We start from the raw sequence: 22,625 nt of genomic DNA, 5'->3' as shown, positions 1-22,625 counted from the left end.
ATGATCATACTGTTTTATGAGCTTCTTGATATGCCACACCTTTCAGGTGGATCGATTATCTTAGCAAAGAAGAAATGCTCACTAACAGGGATGTAAACAAATTTGTGCACAACATTTTAGAGAAATAAGCTTTTTGTGCGTATGGAACATTTCTGGGATCTTTTATTTCGGCTCATGAAACATGTGATCAACACTTGACGTTTATATTTTTGTTCAGTATATATAGGTCTATGGGTGTCCCGTACCAGTCATTATGATATCATCCCACCTCTGTTACCAGTGTAGTAATCTCAGCTACTAGACTATAATCTGTTACAATAGATTGCCAGTGTAACAAGCCAGGGTGCACCAGACATTAACATTTTAGTCATTTAGCAGACACTCTTATCCAGAGCGACTTACAGTAGTGAGCACATACATTTTCATACTGGTCCCTTATGGGATTCAAACCCACAAACCTGGCATTGCAAGTGCCATGCTCAACCAAATGAGGCACACGGGACTTACTTAAAGTCCTCTCAATCAAACATCAAGAAAAAGGATCTGAAGACTATTTTTGTGCCCTCTCAACTTGACTTCCAGTTACAATGTATGCAGCTCACTCATCTCCTTAAAAATATATGTTCAACCCCTATGTGGGTATAGTAGGCAGTGCACTGCATAGGTAAATGGAACATGACAAAGTAGCACTTGACAAAAAAAGCACCACTTGTATTTGTTGGTCTTTTAGAAGTCTGTAAGAGTTTTATCTTTTTACAAAATGAAGAAGAGAAAACAAAATGGGGAAAAAAATCAAACACTTCGCAATTCTCTTGGAGAACGCCCTGTTGTGTGTGTGTGCACGTTTCACATGGGCTGGCACACAATCTCTAACGCCACACAATACTGCTGTCTTCTTGGCCTTCAGTGAGAGAGGGAGGGATGGAGAGAGGGAACGGGAAGGCAAGAGAAGGGGGAGTCTAACTAGACCTGGGTTCCAATAGTATTTATTTTCTTTCAAATACTTTAGCTGCACTTGTTTCAACTTGCCTGGCGCAACGGAATAGTCCCAAAAGTGCAAACCCTGTTTATCTGGAGCTCCTGGCAGGATAAACCAAAATGCTCAAAGTATTCGAAAGGAAGAAATATACAATTTGAGCCCAAGTTTGTCTCTAGCATAAAATAAATGTAATTTTAAATACATTAGTGAAGAGGGGGAACAGAGGGACAGAGCAGAGATGGGGTAACATTTAGGGGTGTGGTGCAGCAGTACTGCGCATCTGCCTGACATGCCTAGTCCATCTCCTCAGCTGTCTTGTGCGCCACTTCAGCCTTCAATCTTTTCCTCCCTCCACAAGTCTCCTCAATCCTTTCCCTTTACAGTTTGGTTGCCGAGGGCAGCGGGTTGCTCGGGGCATCTGTTGGCACGGCAATTCAGGAAGGCAGCCTCAGGGTTCCTTTGCCCAGCAGGAACTGCAGAACGCGGTCAACCAGCAGGGCAGCGACAAAGTCAACCACCAGGACCTGGGCGATGACTAGCTTGAACTGCAGGGCAGAAAACACATGAGGTTATAATAATTTATACGTCCTTTTGCGCTGGTTTCCCAGACACAGATTAAGCCTAGTCCTGGACTTAAAAGGAGTTAAATGGAGAATTTTATTATAAACTTAGTTAATTCATTATAAAGATTCATACATGCATATAACAAGTTATAAAGCAATACAAAATGTGTGTGAAAGTACAGATGTTGGATCTTGATTTGACCAGTTTCATTGCATGATGAAAATAATCCTGCAGGAGAAGTTGAATGTTTGAAGCAATATGTAGAATCGCCACCAGGGGGAAGCTGAAAGCAGTGTTTCGATACAATGCAATAGCATCCCTACAATGTACCTTGGACTGCAAGGCCACTGTGTGCCAGTTAAAGTAGGCTACAGCGCGTCTCGCGTGTATTCTTATGTGGATTATAAAACATTGATATTTGTAGGGTGTATATGTATTTTTCGTTAGGGATAATCATTTTATTTGTTGATCAATTGTTTTTTTATATGTTCAAGGCAAGAAATAGGCAAAACCAATTATTGGTGGCCTCAGTGCCTGTGTGGTCCAGCATCTACAGCCACTGACCCCGGGACATATATACCAGAGTTGGCATTGGTTCAAATCCATCCCACTTCTCTATGACCACCCCCCAAATCTTTCCAACAATGTTCTCTCGCTTCAATAAAAGCAAAACAAATACAAAAGGCGTGGGATTGCCCCACCTTTAAGAAATAATAAATCATTGGACAAATAACAATTAGATTGTGAGCACAAGTCCAACATAAAAATGATTATAAGTAATACAAGGTATGCTAAATTGATTCATAGAACATGCACCGACCTAGCAAGCAACAATAGACTGGGAAACAAACAGTAGCCTATTATGGGTTTTCACACCTTTCAATATGTGACAATGAATAGGCTAACGGGTAGCCGACAGAACATGGACAAATATAGCCCCACTGGTCTGAAAAACTTGACCGCCCCCTCAAGGAGAAATAGAGAACAGCGGCTTTTCAGTGAACATAACTACTATAAATCAGAAGGCTCATTTGAATTCCCTAATGAGCAGTACAGTTTTCCAGGACAAAAGAGTGATCAGATTAAAGCCCGACATCTGTATAATATATGCTGACCTCTGTTGGTATATCTACAAGAGCAAACTGCTCGTTGAATTCAGGCGAGGACCCTGAGAGAAGGCCCACGATGGCCAGACCTGACAGGGCAATACTCCACAGCAGCGGTTTGTTCTCTCTCAGAGACTCCATGAAAGGATGACCCTAGAAAAAACACACAGTATTAGTGGAATACACGTGTATTATTCAATGATGGCTAGGATAAGTACTGAAGAGTCTTTTCATTGTATAGAAATGGGCCACATTTTCAATTAGGTATCCCTTATGAAGGCTTAATGAAGCCTTCATAAGCCCTACATAGAAGCCTCACAAATATTTTATATGCAAAGAAAGGCCTTATAAAGGGATCATGAAGACTTCATTAAACCTAAGATATGGAGGAGGAAGAGCAGTACCTTGTAGTTAATGGCAAAGGTAGCCATCTGCATGGCCATAGACATTATGTACACAGTGCTGTTGATGAGACTGGGCTCAAACTCTTTGTACAGGTCCGCAAACCTCTCCGCCCTAAAAGGTAAAAGGACAACAGACAGAAGATTAAGAGAGGGGATACTTGGACAGGTTGGAAACAAGACCATGTCAATCATTGTAAGGTGAACATGTACGGTTAGTACTGGGTGGGAGCAAATACAGTATCAACAAGTCTGTAGATATCTATAGTGTGTGTGTGTGTGTGTGTGTGTGTGTGTGTGTGTGTGTGTGTGTGTGTGTGTGTGTGTACCTTGGAGGACTTCTGCTCTGTGCTCCTTTGTACAGGTATACCAGACTACAGAAGTGAACAGCAAACTGCAGCAGCACTGTCAGAACAGTGTACAGGTTGAAGATGTTAGGTAAGGGCCGCTCTTTAGACAGAGTCTTCAGGGGCTGGACAGGACAAGAGAAATTAGGATGAAAACTTGAAAAGGGAGCTTTAACATATGATCTATTTCCTGGAGCGTTTGGTGCCCTGAGCCGCACTATAAAAGCATGTATGACACACAAATTAATCCCGGCTAAAAATGTATCCTGGACTTGCGTTTCTCGCGGGTCCAAGTTGCAGGACCAGAGTATCAGGAGTCGCGTGGAACGTTTTGCCTGTTGTAAACTAGCTAGCTCGCTGACGTCATAGAATGTGCGTCTTGCTAATCTCACCCTGAAAACAGTTATTTTCAGGTCTGGTGGAAGCAAAACTGATGTTGTAGAATTCTCACAAACACTCCAGGAAAACGGACCAGGGCACCAAATTTAATGTGAAAAACCCCTAAATTGAGTTAAAGCTTAACTTGAAACTAGGGCTACATAATAATATGGATTCCTACCAATCACAACTAGAGTACATGCATGTCATACATGTAGTAAGCACACACAGGTTCTTTCTTAATACTCTTTCCACAATTTCTAATGTCCTTTTCTCCTAAAACAATGTCTGCGGGAACTGAGGAGAGGATTCAAGGAAAAGTAACGCTTCCCTCTGATGTTTTGAAGAAGCAGGGAAGGAGAGGACACAAGGAACTGAAGGAGGAAAAACTATCAAGGGATAGCACTACTGTGTTTTTACCTCCATGTGACCTCTCACCTTTGACCTGGAGATGAAGAGGAAGCAGCCGGCCAATAGCAGGCCCTGTAGGGTGGCCTGGAAGTCACTGAACTTGACCCCCTCCAGGTAGAGAACAGACTGGCTGTAGGCCAGCACCAGGGCGTTCAGCGCCAAGATCTTAAACATCTGTAGTGTGGTCACCAGCGTACAGCGGCCCTGCTTTATCACGTGGCAGACTGGGGAGGAGAGATGATGAGGAGATGATAATCATGTAGTGAGAGAGACAGTGAGAGAGCGAGAGGGAGAGAGAGGGAGAGAGAGAGAGAGAGAGAGAGTGTGTGAGTGAGTGAGTGAGTGAGTGAGTGAGTGAGTGAGTGAGTGAGTGAGTGAAAGAAAGCGAGCGAGCGTTTGTGTTCATTTGTGTTTGTATACAGTGTGGATGTAAAAAATGTGTGTTGATTATGTGTGTGTTCCTCACTGCACTGTATGGAGGACAATTTGGAGGTGAAGGGGGCAGCAATGGAGGCATCTCCCAGTTTCACTACTTGTATCTGATCTTCTTCCAGCTCCCTTAAGACTTGACTAATCCTCTCCTACAACAGAATAAACACCAAATGGTTAACAACACGCACGCATGTACACACACCCCTCCCTCCCTACACACACACACACATCCCACCTTTTGCGCGGCTAGCTGCTCCTCTCTCTGGGCCATGACCCTCTGCCTGGCTGCCCTGGAGGTCAGTTTGACCCCTGAGCTGGTGACCGGAGGTAGGGAGGGTCTGGAGTCGGCTGCTGGGGTCTCCTTCTCTCTGCCCCTCTTCCTCCTCTCAGGCATACGCTCTGGGGCGTTCGCCAACAGAGCCACACCTGATGGGGGGGAAAGGTGGAGGGAAGGTTGAGAGGGTAGGGGGATACAGGGAAAGAGGGAGAGAATGGACACAAAATGATTCCCATATAGTGACATTGTTTATGATAAGAGGATGGCATACATTTGCCTACTGAGACAATAAAGGTTGAATTGAAGGTGCCATGGACTAAGGTGTGCGCGTTAACGTTGCTGAATATTGTGCACAGCTTTGAGTGACATGTCGAGTGACCTCACCGATATGGGCGTGTTTGAGTGCTCCGACATCATTGGTCCCGTCTCCGCACATCAATGTTGTATAGCCCAAACCTTTAAGACTAGTGATTACAAACTCCTGGAACACAATAACAATACACACAGTTAGCACAAAACGACACAGCATAAAACTAGCCTCAAAATGTACCGGCAGTTCTTGAGTGTGTTGGTTGTACACCGAGTGTACAAAACACAAAGAACATCTGCCTCATATTGAGTTGGACTCAGAAAAGCTTCAATTCATCAGGGAATGGACTCGAAAGCATTCCACAGGGATGCTGGCCCCTGTTGACTCCAATGCTTCCCAAAGTTGTGTCAAGTTAGCTGGATGTCCTTTGGGCGGTGGACCATTCTTGATACACACAGGAAACTGTTGAGCATGAAAAACCCAGCAGCGTTGCAGTTCTTGACACAAACCAGTGTCTGGCACCTACTACCATACCCCGTTCAAATGCACTTCAATCTTTTGTCTTGCCCATTCACCCTCTGAATGGCACATATACGCAATCCATGTCTCAAAAAAAATCCTTCTTTAACTTGTCTGCTCCCCTCTTCCTCTAAACTGATTGTAGTGGATTTAACAAGTTACATCAATAAGGGATCATAGCTTTCACCTGGATTCACCTGGTCAGTCTATGTCATGGAAAGAGCAGGTGTTCATCATGTTTTGTACAGAGTAACTGTAGCCTATTTTTAGTTATCTAATCAATTTATTAATTCATTACAACAACCAAGACAGAATTGACCATAGCGCACTACTTTTGACCAGGGCCCATAGTGCACTACTTTTGTCAAAAGTAGTGCACTAGAAAAATAATAGGGTGCCATTTCTGACACTGCTAACGTCTACAAGAAGGCAAGAAGACTGACCTTCTGTTTAGGGCTGACCCGTGCAAACACCTGGACATGGGGCAGGAGGGCATGGAGCAACCGGGTGTCACTGGTCAGTCTGGTTAGCCCCTCCCCCGTCACACACAGATCATACTGATCGACCAGCGAGGGGACGGACGGCGGGGGCAGCGGAACACACACACTGCCGTCTATAGACTCCCACTGCCACTCACCTGGAAGGAACAACGCCACAAGTGACCGTATTACGGAGCATTCTTAAAACAGAAACATACTACACCCGGATTAAATACATATTATGTCAAATAGTCTCAAGTACCTACGGTGCGCTTGATTTGGTTTGCATTTTATTCCATTGCACTGGGGCAAAGTACACCAAGTGCAGCTCAAGTATAATATATATGCATTTGACCCAGGTCTACAACACATGCACTGTCCACTATAGATCCCATCATTACAACAATCATATGGCTATATCATCAATGCATTACTCTGTAGATTAGTCTCGTACAGAGCCCTCCAACCATGTTCGTGGAGAGCTACCGTCCTGTCCGTTTTCGCTCCAACCCCAGTTGTAACTAACCGGATTCAGCTTATCAACCAGCTAATTATTAGAATCAGGTGCACTAGATTAGGGTTGGAGGAAAAACCTACAGGGCGGTTTTCGGATCAAGCATAAATGGGCTCTTCATGTGCCCCTACCCTGGTTGGGTCTGGCCTGCAGTACGAGCGTGTGTTCCTTCTGGATGAAGTGGAGCTCTCTGGCCACATGGCATGCTGTCAGAGGGTTGTCACCTGTTATCATCACCACCTGAAGGAGAGATGGAGGAGAGGAGGGTTATGTGTGTGTGTGTGTGGTGTGTGCGTGCGTGCTTTACGGAGTAAGTGCGTGCATGGATGTGCCTGATATTACTGTGATAATTGTAATCTGAACCGAACCTTTATCAGTATCGGTGTGTGTCTTTTCCTGCTAATGAGTCTGTGCGAATGTGTGTGAGCGTGCGTGTGTATTCTGAGACCGCCTCCTCACGTGATGCGACGCCTCCTGGATCTCTTTGATGACAGCCTTGCTGTCAGTCTTCAGGGGACACGAGACGACCATGAAGCCGGCAAACTGCAGGTCACACTCCAGAGCATCACGAGTCACCTCCCGCACCTGTACAGACCGCCACAAGGCACCCAGTCACACAAACAACCAACCCCTGCTGTAAAACAGAGCCACTCTCATCTAGCCACTTGGCTGAGGTTCACGAAAGCCCTGTAGCTAACGTGGTACTTTATTTATCTCCAGGACCCAGAAGTACCTCAGCCGCTTTCTCGGCTGTGCAGCTTGGTTGTTGAGAGTATTGAAATAGCGTTCCACGTTAACTACGAGGCTTTCGGGGGAAACTCATCCCCTCACACAGAGCAGGACACGACAGATAGGTGAGTTAGACAGGACAAGTAGATAATGGATCCAGAGCATCTGGCACCGCCTATCAAACCACGCTCAAAGTCGCTCAGGTCACTGGTTTTGCCAATTCTAACGTTCAATCAAACAGTAACTAATGCCTCGATGCCCGTCTGCCTGCTTTATATAAACGGCCCATTTTCGTGAACCGGGTGGTGTACCCAATAAACGTTTATTTGATTTAAAAATGATATTACTAACAACAACAACATATTTTGACCAAGTTTTGACCAAGTGTACCATGGAATAAGTATTGCTTGTGTAATACAATACAATGTAATATTATTCATCTACAATGTATGTTCTTAACCCTGGGCAACATAGGCTTGGGAGTCTCACAGAGATACTGGTATCCACAGTACTCCACCAACTATCCGTTTCTCAACTCAATATTTATTTTAATCCCCCAAAATGTATTTTTTTTCTTTTTTCTTAAGTACATTGTCATTTAAGATTTAAAAACAGCAAAGTTTTCTCTCTGCCCCATGAAAAAATGCACTGCCCCATGAAAAAATGTGTCGAGTTGCAAGATATTAGTGTTAAAGCTGCAACAACAACAATTATCTCTGCCACATGACAAAATGTGCAGAACTGCAAGAAATGTTCTCTCCGATGCCAAGAGGCGGGTCTTTCGGGGCCCAAGACTTGATTCATCCAGCCATGCACTGCCAAAGTCATAGTAAAACTCATAGTATCCTAGTTTGTTTTTTTTATCTCACGAGTTGTGATCTGATTATGAGGGGGTCCCTGATGAATTTGCTATCACGAAAGGGATCCCCGGCTGCAAAAAGTTTGAGAATGATAGGACAGGTAGGTGAGTTGGACAGGACAGGTAGAGTTACCTGTTGGTGGCTGAGGTGTCCGATCTCTCTGTAGCCCAAGGCCAGAACCCTGGCCCCTTCTCGGGACATCTCCCTGTGCACCTGGTCATAGCTGTCTGGGCACTCTGAGAACTACAGAAACAAACAAATGGCTAGAACAACGGTAATGACTGCAGCAATGACGTATTCACTCAACACTGGGACTGTGTACTTGTACGTGAAGTGTGGTACAGTAGACATGTATTATAGTTAGACATGTAATTACATTGACCATAAAGACATATTCAATTATACATTCAAATGTCAGTGGTTCTATTTCATTCTATGATATTAACCATGTCCCTAAGTGTCTCTGGAGCTCCTTTGACAGTGGAGACATAGCAGAGGTCAGCGGAGCCCAGTTTCTCATAGGAGGCGAGGACGGACATCCTCTTCAGAGCACTGGCAAAGTGGAACCGCTGGTGGATCTTCAGGCCTGGGGTCTTTATACCACGAGCAAACACCTTTTCATCTACACCACACAGAGAGGGACAGAAGGGTAGATATGATGTAAACACAGAGACACACACACTTTCTCTACTGGTGTACAAAGAGGAGACGGAGCAAAAATCATGAGGTACACGGGCGCACACACACACACACACACACACACACACACAACCTTTAGTGAGGGTCCAGTCAGCAGCAGTGAGCATGGCCTTCTCCAGAGGGTCGCCTACCAGCTGTCCGTCGTCAAGAGTAACCAGTGAGTGACAGGTAGCAATCACCCGATGCGTTTCCACTGGGATCTCTGACACGGGAGTCACTTCTTTCCCTTCTCTGGAGGAGTTTAGAAAACGTTTACAAACAAACAAATGTAAAAATGTACTTCATATTCTTCCAAAAGATTTGAATATGATTAAATAAACGCTCAAAAACATGTCTGTTGCTCTTTACGTGTCACTCCTCAATATGACAAGATTCACAGTATGACACCAGCGCATAAGGGCATTGGTAGACACTTTACTTAACCCAGACCGCTACGATGCATTACGATGCCTTTAGGAAGCCTTTAAAAACGTTTTAATGTTATCAGGTCCAGTCAATCTTTGGAAAATAATTGCAACAAAGAAATGTATCATACTGAGAAATGTAAAAGAGAGAGTGTACCTGAGGCCAGCGACCCCCCGCACCACCAGATGGTCGCTGGTCAAGGTGCCCGTCTTGTCGAAGCAGCACACCTCCACCTTGCCTGCAAACGGGATCCTGAAGGGCTCAGTGCAGAACACATCTATGAAAGGGTGAAGAAATAAAGGGGTGAGTCAAATAGCAGAACAGCGAGGAGGACTAATATCATTATGTACTACAAACATTACTATTCCACTTTCAGAACCACTTTCACAACACATACCACAGCATACCACCCCCCCCACACACACACACACACACACACACACACAATATGTTGACTCACAGAGCTTGGCCAGAGCGATGAGGGATGTGTTGACCGCCAGAGACAATTCTATAGGAAGCTCAGGTGGAACCACAGAGGTCAGGATGAGAGTACACTCCAGGAACAACTTATACCGGTTCCTGCTAGGGTCCTTAGTTCCTGCAGGGGAGAGAACACACAGAGACAGTTACACACCTATAAGTAGTAGTTACTCACACAGAGAAAGCTATGCAGCATGTTCATTTATAAAATGTTTGCACACATGCCTGTAAGATGCTTTGGATAAAAGCATCTGCTAAATGTCATATATTGTTATTATTAGTAATAATATATACAGTTATACTGCATTAGGTCAGGAAAAATCTGCTGCTCTCTACTGACCTCAGGGCCTATTTCGACAACTTGTTTTCTTACGTTTTATAAAGGAGGAATTTGTGTTTAAGTCTTGTGTTTTTTATTTTTATGAATAGGGTCCTTTGGCAAGACTGTCAAAATGTTCATACATGTCTTAGGGAGTAAAAAAAATATCACCTTCAATTCTGTCTTGGCTAAGATATAAACAAAATGTATAATGGAGAAATGTTCTAAGTAGGACCAACTGTACTTCTGCCTCTGCATTGCTTGTTCCATGTGGTTCTAGACTGACGTAAAAAGTGCTTTATAAAATCCATTTGATTGATTGATTGAATTGCGTTGTTCACTGGATTACTCACCTTCCACCCACACATATCCAGCAGCAGCGATGGCGAACACCAGGAGGAAGAGGATGAAGATGAATGTTTCTAAGTTGTTGGCTGTCACCCTCTTCACTCCAAACAAGATGGTCCTCAGCAGTTTACCCTGTAGACAGGCATGGTCAACAACACCAGGGTTGTATTCATTAGTGAACACCGTAGCAAAACATTTTGCAACAGAAAATGAAAACAAGCGGTTCTTATTGGACAAGTTCGGTAAGTCAAGAGCAGCAGCCCCTCACCTGAGAGGTATAGAATCCGGTTCTCAACACATAAGCCACACAGCCATTGTCCACAGCTGCAGAAAAATGTAAAAGAAGAAAAACAAACTATGATTTGCTCTAAGTAAGACAAGATAGATACAATCACTGAGGGCAGATTCAATCCATCTATTCTGAGGCTGAGGGAGATGACAAAATTTCTCTAAAATGTAGATTTTTTTTATATTGATAAGCGATAACAACATTTAGATTGAAAGTGCAATACAATTAGAATTGTTAATCTCAAAGTGAAAAAAAAAGCTGGACATTTCTGCTTTACGACAAGTGAATAATACACGGCATAGTAGGTAGGAACTGACGTTTGAGTCCTACAGTGGCACGGAGCGGGGGGCTGTGCTGCACCACCTTGGTCCCACCAGAGATTATGTGGAGGCGGGCGTCTCCCTGAAGGTCCAGTACCCTCTCTGGGTCCAGATCCTCCACTGGCTCCTAAACACACAACATGGTGGAACTTCAAGTTAAAATACTCCTTTTAAGGATTAATGGAGCCTAAGATTTCTAAGCATAGGATTTTGATAAAATGCATTTGTGAAGCATCTATGATATTCTACGCTTCTCTTTGTGAATGATCTATAGTAACATTCCCATTGTGTTGACAATCTACAGTGATCATCATTGAGATGTTTCTACAACTTAGTTTGAGTCAATTGATAGGACATGATTTGGAAAGGCACACACACCTGTCTATATAAAGGTCCCTATAACCCTTGACAGTGCATGTCAGAGCAAAAACCAAGCCATGTTGTCAAAGGAATTGTCCGTAGACATCAGAGACAGGATTGTGTCGAGGCACCGATTTGGAGAAGGGTACCAAAACATTTCTGCAGCATTGAAGGTCCCCAAGAACACAGTGGCCTCCATCATTCTTAAATGGAAGAAGTTTGGAACCACAAATACTCGTGCTATAGCTGGCCGCCCGGCCAAACTGAGTAATCAGGGTAGAATTGCCTTGGTCAGGGAAGTGACCAAGAACCCGATGGTCACTCTGACAGAGCTCCAGAGATACTCTATGGAGATGGGAGAAACTGAAACGTCACGTCTGAAGGAAACCTGGCACCATCCCTAAAGTGAAGCATGGTGGTGGCAGCATCATGCTGTGGGGATGTTTTTCAGTCGCAGGGACTGGGAGACTAGTCAGGATCGAGGGAAAGATGAACGGAGCAAAGTACAGAGAGATCCTTGATGAAAACCTGCTCCAGAGCGCTCAGGACCTCAGACTGGGCGAAGGTTCACCTTCCAACAGGACAACGATTCTATACACACTGCCAAGTCAGCGCAGGAGTGGCTTCGGGACAAGTCTCTGGATGTCATTGAGTGGCTCAGCAAGAGCCCGGACTTGAACCCAATCAAACATCTCTGGAGAGACCTGAAAATAGCTGTGCAGCAACGCTCCCCATTTATCCTGACAGAGCTTGAGAGGATCAGCAGAGAAGAATGGGAGAAAATCCCCAAATAGAGGTGTGCCAAGCTTGTAGAATCATACCCAAGAAGACTTGATGCTGTAATAGCTGCCAAAAGGTGCTTCAACAAAGTACTGAGTAAAGGGTCTGAATACTTATGTAAATGGGATATTCAATTTTAGAATGAGGCTGTAATGCAACAAAATTTAGAAAAGGTCAAGTGGTCTGAATACTTTCCGAAGGCACTGTATATTGTCCAGATAGACTGCATTATTTTGCATGGATGTTATCTAGTCTAGTATAGCACAGGTTTTCCGTCTGTCTGACCTTCATCTGAGGAACGGACTCTCCCGTCAGCATGGCCTCGTCCACGATGCAGCGCCCTCTCAGCAGCAGCACGTCACATGGAACCAAGTTCTCCTGGGGCGAGCGGCCTGGGGGGGGAAGAGAAAGACATATATTCTGTGCCAAACCAACGTCAGAATGCTGTTCATTGACTACAGCTCAGAGCTCAGCACCATAGATTTCTTGAAGCTCATCACTAAGCTAAGGTCCCTGGACTACACCTACCTCTGCTTGATCACCGATGATGATGAGACAGACTACAGGGAGGTTAGAGACCTGGTAGTGTGGTGCCAGGACAACAATCTCTCAGTAAATGTCAGTAAGACAAAAGGAGTGGACTACAAGAAACGGAGGGCCAAGCATGCCCCCATTCACATCGATGAGGCTGTAGTAGAGCGTGTCGAGAGTTCCTCTCTGTCCACATCACTAAGGATCTATCATGGTTCAAACACACCAACACAGTCGTGAAGAGGGCACGACAAAGCCTCAGAAGGCTGAAAAGATTTGGCATGGGCCCTCAGATCCTCAAAAAGTTCTACAGCTGCACGATCGAGAGCATCTTGACTGGCTGCATCACTTCTTGGTATGGAAACTGCTTGGCATCAGACTGCAAGGCGCAACAGAGGGTAGTGCATATGTCCCAATACATTACTGGGGCCAAGCTCCCTGCCAACCAGGACCTCTATACCAGGCGTTGTCAGAGGAAGGACCAAAAAAATGGTCAAAGATTTAGGCCATAGACTGTTCTCTCTGCAACCGCACAGAAAGCAGTACCAATGCACCAATCTATAAATAACAGGACCCTGGACAGCTTCACCTCCCAAACCATGACTTCTGAACAAGAATGTTACAGCTAATCAAATGGCTAGCCGGACTACCTGCATTGACCCTTTTTTGCACTAACTCTCTTGCACGGACTCTACACACACACACAGACTGGGGTGAAGGTTCACTTTCCAACAGGACAACAGGACAATCACACAGCCAAAACAAAGCAGAAGTGGCTTCAGGACAAGTCACTGAAAGTCCTTGAGTGGCCCAGCAAAAGCCTGGACCTGTACCAGATCAAACAGCTCTAGAGACCTGAAAATAGCTGTACAGCGACACTCCCCATCCAACCTGACAGAGCTTGAGAGGATCTGCAGAGAAGAATGGGAGAAACTCCCCTAATACAAGTGTGCCAAGCTTATAGCGTCATACCCAAGAAGACTTGAGGCTGTAATCGCAGCCAAAGGTAATTCAACAAAGTATTGAGTAAAGGATCTGAATACTTCAGTTGTCTTTTTTCAAATAAATTAGCAAACAATTGTTTTTTTAACAGTTTTTGCTTTGTCATTATGGAGTATTGTGTGTAGATTGATTAGGGGGAAAACCGATTTTATCCATTTTAGAATAAATCTGTAACTTAACAAAATATAGAAAAAGTCAAGGGGTTTGAATACTTTCCGAATGCACTGTAGATGTACAGTACATAGCTACCTCTATTACCTAGTAACCTTGCTTGGTACTGGGTACTGATACTCCCTGTATATATACATTTTATTTTCTACTCCGTGGCCATGTTATTTTTTTAAATTATTTTGATTCGTTATTCACTGTGTATTTATTCCTCTTATCACTATTTATATTTTACAATTTTGTATCTTATCTTTAACTCTGCATTGTTGGGGCCTCCCGGGTGACATAGCGGTCTAAGGTAACGTATTGTTGTGTTTGAGGCATCACTACAGAACAGGGTTCGATCACAGGCTGTGTCACAGCCAGCCGTGTCCGGGAGACCCATGAGGCTGGATGGTGTTTCCTCAGACAAATTGGTGCCCCTGGCTTCCAGGTTAAACAAGCAGTGTGTAAAGAAGCAGAGCGGCTTGGCTTGGCAGGGTCGTGTTTTTGGGGAACGCATGGCTCTCAACCTTCGCCTCTCCCAAGTCCGTAGGGGAGTTGCAGCAATGGGACAAGACTAACTACCAATTAGAAATCACAAAATTGGGGAGAAAAAGGGTTAAAAGAACAAAAAATAATAATATATATATATATTTTTTTATCTGCATTGTTGGAAATGGACCTGTAAGTAAGAATTTGATTCTTAGTCGACACCTGTTGTCTACGACGCATGTGAAAAATAAAACTTCATTTGATTTTGACTGGCTGTGGACAGAGGAAATACGGAACTAAATTCTCCTGGGGTGAGCATCCTGGGGGGAAGACAAAGATATACGCACACTGTGTCAAACTGGCTGGGGCTCTATCTCAATTAGTCTCTTCACGATTCCTCGCATCTCTTCTCATCAACAGTATTTGAGGACAAAGTCCAAGGTCCCTCCCCTTATTCTCCAATGTATTTTAAAAAGGAGGCGAGGATATAAGATGCGTGAAAGATGATTTGAGAAAGTGCCTGGTTCTAGATGAAGAAAATACTCCTGAACGGAAAGGGTTAACAGACAGGAACCTTACCTATTGAGACAATGTCCCCGGGGACTAGTTCATCACTGGACACAGGCCTCCACTTCCTGTTGCGGTAAACCTGTTCGGAAACATGGGCACAAACGTGTAAATATCAGGGGCCTGTTCAGTAGGGAGAAAGCTTTTTTGACACCGAGTAAAACAGGGAGGTACTAGCTACACTTGTTCAATAATAAGAACACACAAAGATGTTCATTTTCCGTTTCAAAACATTTTACACGGTGTTCCCTACTGAACACGACACGGACAGATCTATATAAATCCAGATCAAATCGATCATTTGGTTAATGCAGCATTTCCAAAACTAGAGGTCACAACACTCCGACAGGGGTGGAAAGGTAGCCTGGCGGGTTAGGAGCGTGGGGCCAGTAACCAAAAGGTTGAAACCGAAAGGTTGCTGGATCGAAACCCAGCGCTGACATGGTAAAAATCTGTCGTTCTGCCCCTGAACAAGGCAGTTAACTCACTGTTCCCCGGGCACCAATTACGTGGATGTCGATTAAGGCAGCCCCCCGCACCTCTCTGATTCAGAGGGGTTGGGTTAAATGCTGAAGACACATTTCAGTTTAATGCTTTCAGTTGTACAACTGACTAGGTATCCCCCTTTCTATTTACACCAATTGTAGCTCTAACTTTGGAACGACATAAACTATACGCTATTTATTATGACCCTATTCCTGCCAGCTAAGACTCTCATGAACAAGAATGTGTCTTCTGTTTCCCTCTACCACGCACATAAGAATAATTTGTTAGAATCGAGTAGACAGAACCAGGCACCAAATCAGACTGGGGGGAAAAGAATATCATAATTGAAAGCAATGATGGTGTTCTTTTCGACACAGAAGATCATACACAACTATTAACCAATGATTTTCTGAACTTCCCAATACCTTTCTGATGCATTTCAGTCACTTCAAACCATACTTCCTTCTGATTGAAGAACTGCCATATTGATTTGCCATAGACACAAATAAAAAAGTTAAGATTGGCTGTTGATTACATTACCTTTTTATTTTACACATGGTGGGGTTGCAAAAAATGTTTGATAATCAAATTGGGCCATAGACCAAAAAAGAATTGGGAACCCCTGGATAAATGAGCCTGATGCTAGTATATAGTGGGAGTCAGGGCCTTCATTCTACAACTACAATAACAAGGCTCTGGTGACAATTTGATGATCTGCACTTGAGCAAGAAGAGCATGCGCCTTTGCTTGTATCGTATCAGCAAATATCAAAACGACATGATCATTTGGATAAAGAAACAGTAGTTCACCTGGATCATGTAGGGTTTGTTCCCCATGCGTCGTATCTCAGACATGTTCCTCATCTGCTGTTGTACCAGAGAGGCTTCGAAGGCCACCAGCATGAAGAGAGTGAACACGCTGTAGTACCAGTACTCATCCAGACACCACAGACCCACACAGAACACCTGAGGAGGGGGAAGAGAGAGCATCCATCTGTACAAATGTTGAGCCAAGCAGTACTGTGCTGGCTTGGTTGATGCATCGGCCATCCACCATAGTTGCTAGAACGGTAGTGGAAAGGACCACGTGAAAAGACAATATCAGAGCTAGTGCAGTATGTTTCAGGTCAGCAAGATAGTATGATAGTATTAACTATTGAGTCAATTCTATCCCCACATGCCCTTAAAGAGATCAATATAGAAAAAGGAAGAAAGAGACTAGAGAGGGATTTTGCTACGTGTCACATTACTACTTGACAAAACAACCCGCAAATACGCATGCGCACACACACACACCTGGAAGACAAAGAAGGGAGCGGTGGCTCTCTCCCTGAAGAGCTCCAGGAAGTCCGGCACCACCATCTCAGCGCGGTTGGTCCCATAGCGCTTCTCGGCGGCATGCAGGTCTGTCTCCTCCTGGTAGCCTCGCCAGGCCTGGAAGAAGCCCATTGGCTGTCGGACGGGGAACGACACGGGGAGGAAACACTTCCTCTCCTTACTGTCGAAAATGTAGCAGATCTTCTGGAACTCAAAGGAAAGGATTCCCTCGCCATTCTCATCCTGAAGAGAGAGCAGGAGAGAGAGCGATAGAGAGTGAGTACATGAATTAAAACACACACACAAAATATGCCATCCAAAAAGCAGTGTAACTGACTAGCATAGAGATGTTAAGAGAGGACCATTCTGACACCATGCATTTCCAACAAGTTGTAACCAGTATACCTGAGTCATGTACAGCACGGCACACCGTAGCAAATCATTTTGCAACAGTTACAAATGTTTTCTCCCCATTGAACACAACCATTGTTTAAGTAAACAAGGTGTGAGACAGGGGAACAAGGCAAACTTACCCGGTCTCTCTGCAGTGGTACCAGCTCAGCAGAACCATTGTTGGGGGTGGGTATAACCTTAGCCAGGGTGGCCTTGTGTGGGTCTGGCTCCTGTTAATACACATCGATTCACAGCATGTGAGCAATTCATATACTCTGACAGACACAGCCATATAATCAGGTCCAAACTTTCTGAACAAGAAACACAAATATATTACACTTCATTTGAAAATGTCCTTGTCAGCATTATTTTATGCTCTACACTATAAAGTGATCAAAAGTTAAATTGAGCAGTGTTGGTTCACAATCTCCAACAGCTAATTCCAAAACAACAGAAGACGATCCATCCACTTTACCTTTGCGCAGGTGAGCAAACAGTGCGCGTGCACGGACCAATAACCGGAGAGCGCTGTGAGGACGTGAGCGATCCCGATGGCGGCGAGAGCAAGTAGGCCTGCTTCTGGGTACTCGGAAGTACCGTATACTACGAGCCACAAGTACAACCAGCCAGGGTACAGCACGGCTAAAAAAGGTAGAACTGTGCCGTGGAATAGCCGGGGCCTGCGCCGGTACATTGACACCGAGCTAACGTTCTCGTCGTCAGTCTCGGCGCTGTCATGCTGGCTGTGGTTGTTCATAGAGGGGGCCATTTGCAGGTCCCCCGATCCCCGATTCCCGTCCCCCGCAACCACATCCCCCTGTTTCATATTCCCCTGTTTCGTAGCCCCGTTAATTTTCGTCCCTCTCTCTCCGGGCCCTCTCTTTCCTCCACCTCCCCCTAGTTATTATTGTCTCTGGTAAGGCAGTTCAATCTAGTTGTTTTAGTCCGGTGTCAGGTCCAGTTTTGTGTATCGGCTCGTTCTCACACAGCTGCTTCCGCGTACGCAACCACGTTAGGACACGTAATGTCCTTTTTGCTGTCGTGTGGTTACTTCCTGTCGAGAGAGATGCCGATTTGATCACATTTGTTTGACATCAAATATCCTAAATCAAGTGCATTTAATTAAATTCAAAGCAATGGTTAACAACATAAAGGCTAAAATATCACAGAGCATTCGGTTGTTTCTCCTTTAAGAAATCAACGCTTTTGTACTCGAGCTATCAAAATCTGTGATTGACAACAACCCAGGACCAATGGGATAGAACAATGAAAGTATGCAAGTGGTTTCGACCAATCGAAATAGAGGAGGGTGTATGCGGTAGATATTCTGTGTATGGCTGTGAACACTTGTTTTATAACCTTGCTTCTCACTTTACTTTCTTTCTAAACAAGCCGTCAAATTACCTCCATCGCAAACATGTGTCTTCAACGTTATGTATTTGATTCCATTTCATAGCTATCTATTTTAGTAAAAAATTCTATGTTATAATCTGACTTTTCATAACATGTTAGGAAAGAGGATCAAATTAGAGATTTCAACATTATAGTTATTATTACTCCCATCTGTCATTGGCACTTATATTACTTTTTTCAAAAGCTTTAAAACTGTTAACAAAGATGTTAAAAGAATTTAAAACTAAACAATAAACCAACGGACCAGTTCAAGTACAATAAAATTCTCGGTAATGTTATAGATTTTTGTTGTAATTGCTATAACTGTCGTATGTTGTTGTTTATCTACCTTAGTTGAATGCACTGACTGTAAATTGCTCTGTATAAGAGCATCTGCTGAATGACCAAATTGTAAATGTAAAAAATACTTGCAGAGCATGCTGGGTATTATCATAATGAGCTCCGCCCTCAAGTGCATATTTGGTCGATGCGGACCGGATCCAAATTTGAACGAATCAAAGATGTTTAGGCTACGTTTCACAAGTTTGAACATCACAGCACAGTACAGTATGGTACAGTACGTTACAGTAGAGTAACGTACCATACTGTACGAGTTTTGTTGAATCGAGTACAATAGACCAGAGGTTTTCCAACTGGGGTCTGCAGCCGTACTGCAGGAGGTCCACATAAATCACTGGGGAAGTAGATAAATGGCTTCATTGCCAAAACTCGAACTGTCCTTTTAATATGGAGGAAATTACAGTAAGTGGAGCTAATTACAGGATTCTTCTGTATAGAACATTTTTAAGCAGGCCGTCTAAGAAGTGGTCATTTTCGGAATGAAAAAAACGGTTTTAGTGTCATCTTAAACGACTAACCCCAGATACAAAGCATGCAGAAAAATATTGAAATATATATATTATGTATATATATATATATATATATATATATATATATATATATATATATATATATATCTTCTTTTTTTAATACCTTCTTTGAAAACTAACAATCAAATAAAAGCTAGACAGTCAGGTGGAATCTAAAAAAGACAGGCATTCAAGGAACATGCCCATAGATATTTTTATAATGATTGAGCAGAGGAACACAGCATTAGCAATGGCATAGAATTGCAGAAAATCTGCTTTACAACAACAACATTTTCTCTACGCCGCCAAGATACCTTTCTAGCTAATAGACTATGTTACAGTTTACTCTTCCAATGAACTGTGAGGAGGTCAAAATAATGAAACTGTCTACCAAATCGATTTATTTTAAAATGTACGGTACAGTATAGTAGTTTAATTCAGTAGACCAGATTACAGTTCAGTAGCGTTTATGTCAGTAAAATCGAGTACAGTTTAGTTCAGTACATTAGAGTATAGTAGGGTACAATACAATACTCTATACTTTACTTTTCTGTACTGTATGCTACTTTTCTTTACTGTACTGTAATGTACTTTACTGTACTGTCCAAACTTGTGAAACATAGACTTCTATAATTGGTTCCGATTTGGTCCATGATTGGGCAAAATATAGGCCGGCCCGGACGTCTGTGGACGTTCAGGTCAAGGCTGGTCCAGACCTGACCAATTTTGAACCAAACATAAGTGTGTAAATCAAGTCCGGTCCGGACCGGACCAACTCTGAACCAAACATAGGTGTCTAAATCAAGGCTGGTCCAGACCGGACCACATCTGAACCAAACATAGGTGTCTAAATCAAGGCCGGTCCGGACTGCGCCATAAAAAGAAAGAAACAAAGACGTCCAAAAGACTTTGCCATCGGTAAATGCTTAGCGATCAATTTGTTTTTCTGACATTCTGTCCACAGAAGAGGACACACAGTCCATGACTGGACTTCACTGTAATTGTCTATGCATATCTCAGAAACTGTTCTGCATGTCCGTGTCATCCTCCAGGCAGGTTGCCATGGATATTACCGCCAAGTGTTGCCATAAGGAGATGGAAAGCTATGGGCAGTGTGTGGCCTCCCACCCATCAACATGGCAACAGCACTGTCAAGACCTGAAGATGAAGGTGGCACAGTGTACCTCTTCACAGTAAGCTGTTGTCTCTGACAATATCAGTTGTGCATGTAGCCTAAAATCCATAACCTATTTAGCTAACTTTCAACTCCTTGTGGGGGAGTTGGGGGGGGGGGAGAAGGGTGGACATGGGGAATGAACTCTAGTCTCCAGTGGGGAACAGTATATTTGACTGGGCGGCGAACATTAACACTAGACCACAGGCTTTCTCCTAGGCCTAGACCCTATTCCTTCCACTGTGCTGTGCTTGTTCTTCGAGGGTCTAGGTTGGGTTACTGTAAAGAACTGTTGGTGTGAAAATAATTCAGGTGCAGGACGTCAAACCCGTGAGTACCGTACAGTGCTGATGTTGTGAAGTGTAGGATTGTGTTTGTTTTCTTCAATATCTTATTGATCAATGTTTCTGCAGCCCTGTGATCCAGAAGTTCCGGACAGACTGTTCAAAAGAGTTCACAGAGTTTGAGCACTGCTTACGAGAGAACCAGAACTCACCTACCTCCTGTTCGGTACACGTAGCGCGCTTCCTCGGCTGTGCAGAGACAGTGGACCTTGCCGGAATGCGTGAGTGTTCACTGATTGTAGATCAGTCTTCGGCTCGTTCACTACAGCCCTCAATTCTTTGTGATTATACTAACTTTTGACTGGTTCCCCTTGGCCTTGAGAGAGTGCTTTACATCAGTGTCTTTCCTCTTCGTCTTCAAGTACCCCCTAAAGTAAACACTAAAGAAATATCTTATTATGTGGTGTAAACTGGGTCTTCCTGTCCTTAGTATTCATACCTGTCCAGTGTCCGTACTCCGTACTGTATTTGTTTTACCATTTTGATCATCTCGGGTAAACCCAGAACTAAAATATTGCGCAATTTTGTCATTTATGTTTACGTAATCTGTTTCTGAGAGATTACCTTTTTGAATATTTGGTGTAGTAGCTGAAGTGAATATACTATATCTCCTCTTTCAGCAGTGAACCCGGTTCCTCGGCCCTCTTAGGACCCAGCAGTGACCATCATCCATCCCTCTCAGATATCTCCTTCCTGCAACACTGACACCGGACTGCTCTATCTATCATGGATAAATCAATGCCCATGTCATTTTGATAATGCCCTGACTTGGTACATGGATAAAGTGGACTCTTGTCCATGGCTACTTTAGGATTTGTCAAAAGATCTCAAAATCCTAGACATTTACAATTTCTGGAACTGATTTCTGAATCAAGACGGGTTATTTATTGAAGTTCTTTCATAACTCATCGATGCTAAAGCTCTCTGAAAAACAATGGGAATCAGAGGAGTCGTTTTCCCTGTATGTGAAAATAATCACTCAGTGCAACTGACTATGCAGCAGGTTTTAGTGTGTAATACATATTTACAACACTGTGGTAACCTCAGGTAGCAGCATAAATGCTTTTCTTTGCCTCTCAAATGTATATTGAGAATGAATGTGTAAAACGGTGTTAGCTTTGTAACCTCACTCCGCAACATATCTGTGTACAACTGCGTGATATATAAGTACCCCTTGTTTGCGGTGTGGTTGTCTCTTGTAGATGTTATTTTGGGTAAATTCTATCATGAAACTCCTATATTTCAGTCCTATTACTCATCCAGTTTGGATACATGCTGTCTGGTGTTATGGTGCTACACAAGGGTGCCCCTCGCTCCCTCCCACTCTCCTTTTCTTCAGGTTGGAGTGAGTCATGGTAGAATACTCGAACTGTGTTATGTATATCTCTCCCACACATCTCTCCTTGGCAACACGCTCGCTGAGGGAAAGGAGGGAGCTCAGGAAGGATGGAAGGAGGGGAAGGGGCCTGGAGAGTTAGAATTTGAAGGAGCTGAGGAAAGGTGGAAGGAAGGAGAAGTAGAGGGGATGAAGGAGGAGGCTATCCGCTGGCAGAAGGAACAGAGCCCAGGAAGGTTGGAGGAGAAGGAGGGGGCTGTGGAGTTA

The 22,625-nt window shown here is 43.8% G+C and overlaps 2 protein-coding genes across 3 annotated transcripts; one reads left to right on the top strand and one right to left on the bottom strand.

Annotated features, from left to right (window-relative positions):
* Positions 1-687: 687 nt before the first annotated feature.
* Positions 688-18,431, bottom strand: atp13a1 (ATPase 13A1). Its single transcript, XM_064988674.1, has 25 exons — positions 17,719-18,431; positions 17,384-17,473; positions 16,830-17,093; positions 16,344-16,499; positions 15,061-15,130; positions 12,592-12,698; positions 11,164-11,293; positions 10,826-10,881; positions 10,563-10,689; positions 9,871-10,008; positions 9,567-9,687; positions 9,079-9,236; positions 8,753-8,928; positions 8,439-8,549; positions 7,177-7,302; positions 6,849-6,957; positions 6,168-6,361; positions 5,280-5,376; positions 4,854-5,044; positions 4,653-4,767; positions 4,214-4,410; positions 3,380-3,522; positions 3,054-3,165; positions 2,659-2,802; positions 688-1,524 (listed from the first exon to the last, which is right to left on the bottom strand). Exons 1-25 carry the CDS (start codon positions 18,067-18,069, stop codon positions 1,414-1,416), a joined length of 3,594 nt encoding a protein of 1,197 aa, XP_064844746.1. The 5' UTR covers positions 18,070-18,431; the 3' UTR covers positions 688-1,413.
* LOC135555897 (coiled-coil-helix-coiled-coil-helix domain-containing protein 5-like) lies at positions 17,047-22,239 on the top strand. 2 transcript variants are annotated; one of them, XM_064988706.1, is made up of 4 exons: positions 17,047-17,126; positions 20,557-20,697; positions 21,092-21,243; positions 21,643-22,239. In XM_064988706.1, the coding sequence occupies exons 2-4, from the start codon at positions 20,567-20,569 to the stop codon at positions 21,669-21,671; spliced, it is 312 nt and encodes a 103-aa protein (XP_064844778.1). In that variant the 5' UTR covers positions 17,047-17,126; positions 20,557-20,566; the 3' UTR covers positions 21,672-22,239. The 2 variants fall into 2 exon arrangements, with proteins under 2 accessions (XP_064844778.1, XP_064844777.1); XM_064988705.1 differs by lacking the exon at positions 17,047-17,126 and adding an exon at positions 19,255-19,397.
* The last annotated feature ends 386 nt before the right edge of the window (positions 22,240-22,625 follow it).

This window comes from Oncorhynchus masou, chromosome 15 (genome assembly GCF_036934945.1).
Source record: "Oncorhynchus masou masou isolate Uvic2021 chromosome 15, UVic_Omas_1.1, whole genome shotgun sequence".
Classification (NCBI taxonomy): domain Eukaryota; kingdom Metazoa; phylum Chordata; class Actinopteri; order Salmoniformes; family Salmonidae; genus Oncorhynchus; species Oncorhynchus masou.
Note: the sequence above shows the minus strand (reverse complement) of the source record. Positions and strands in the feature narration are given on the sequence as shown.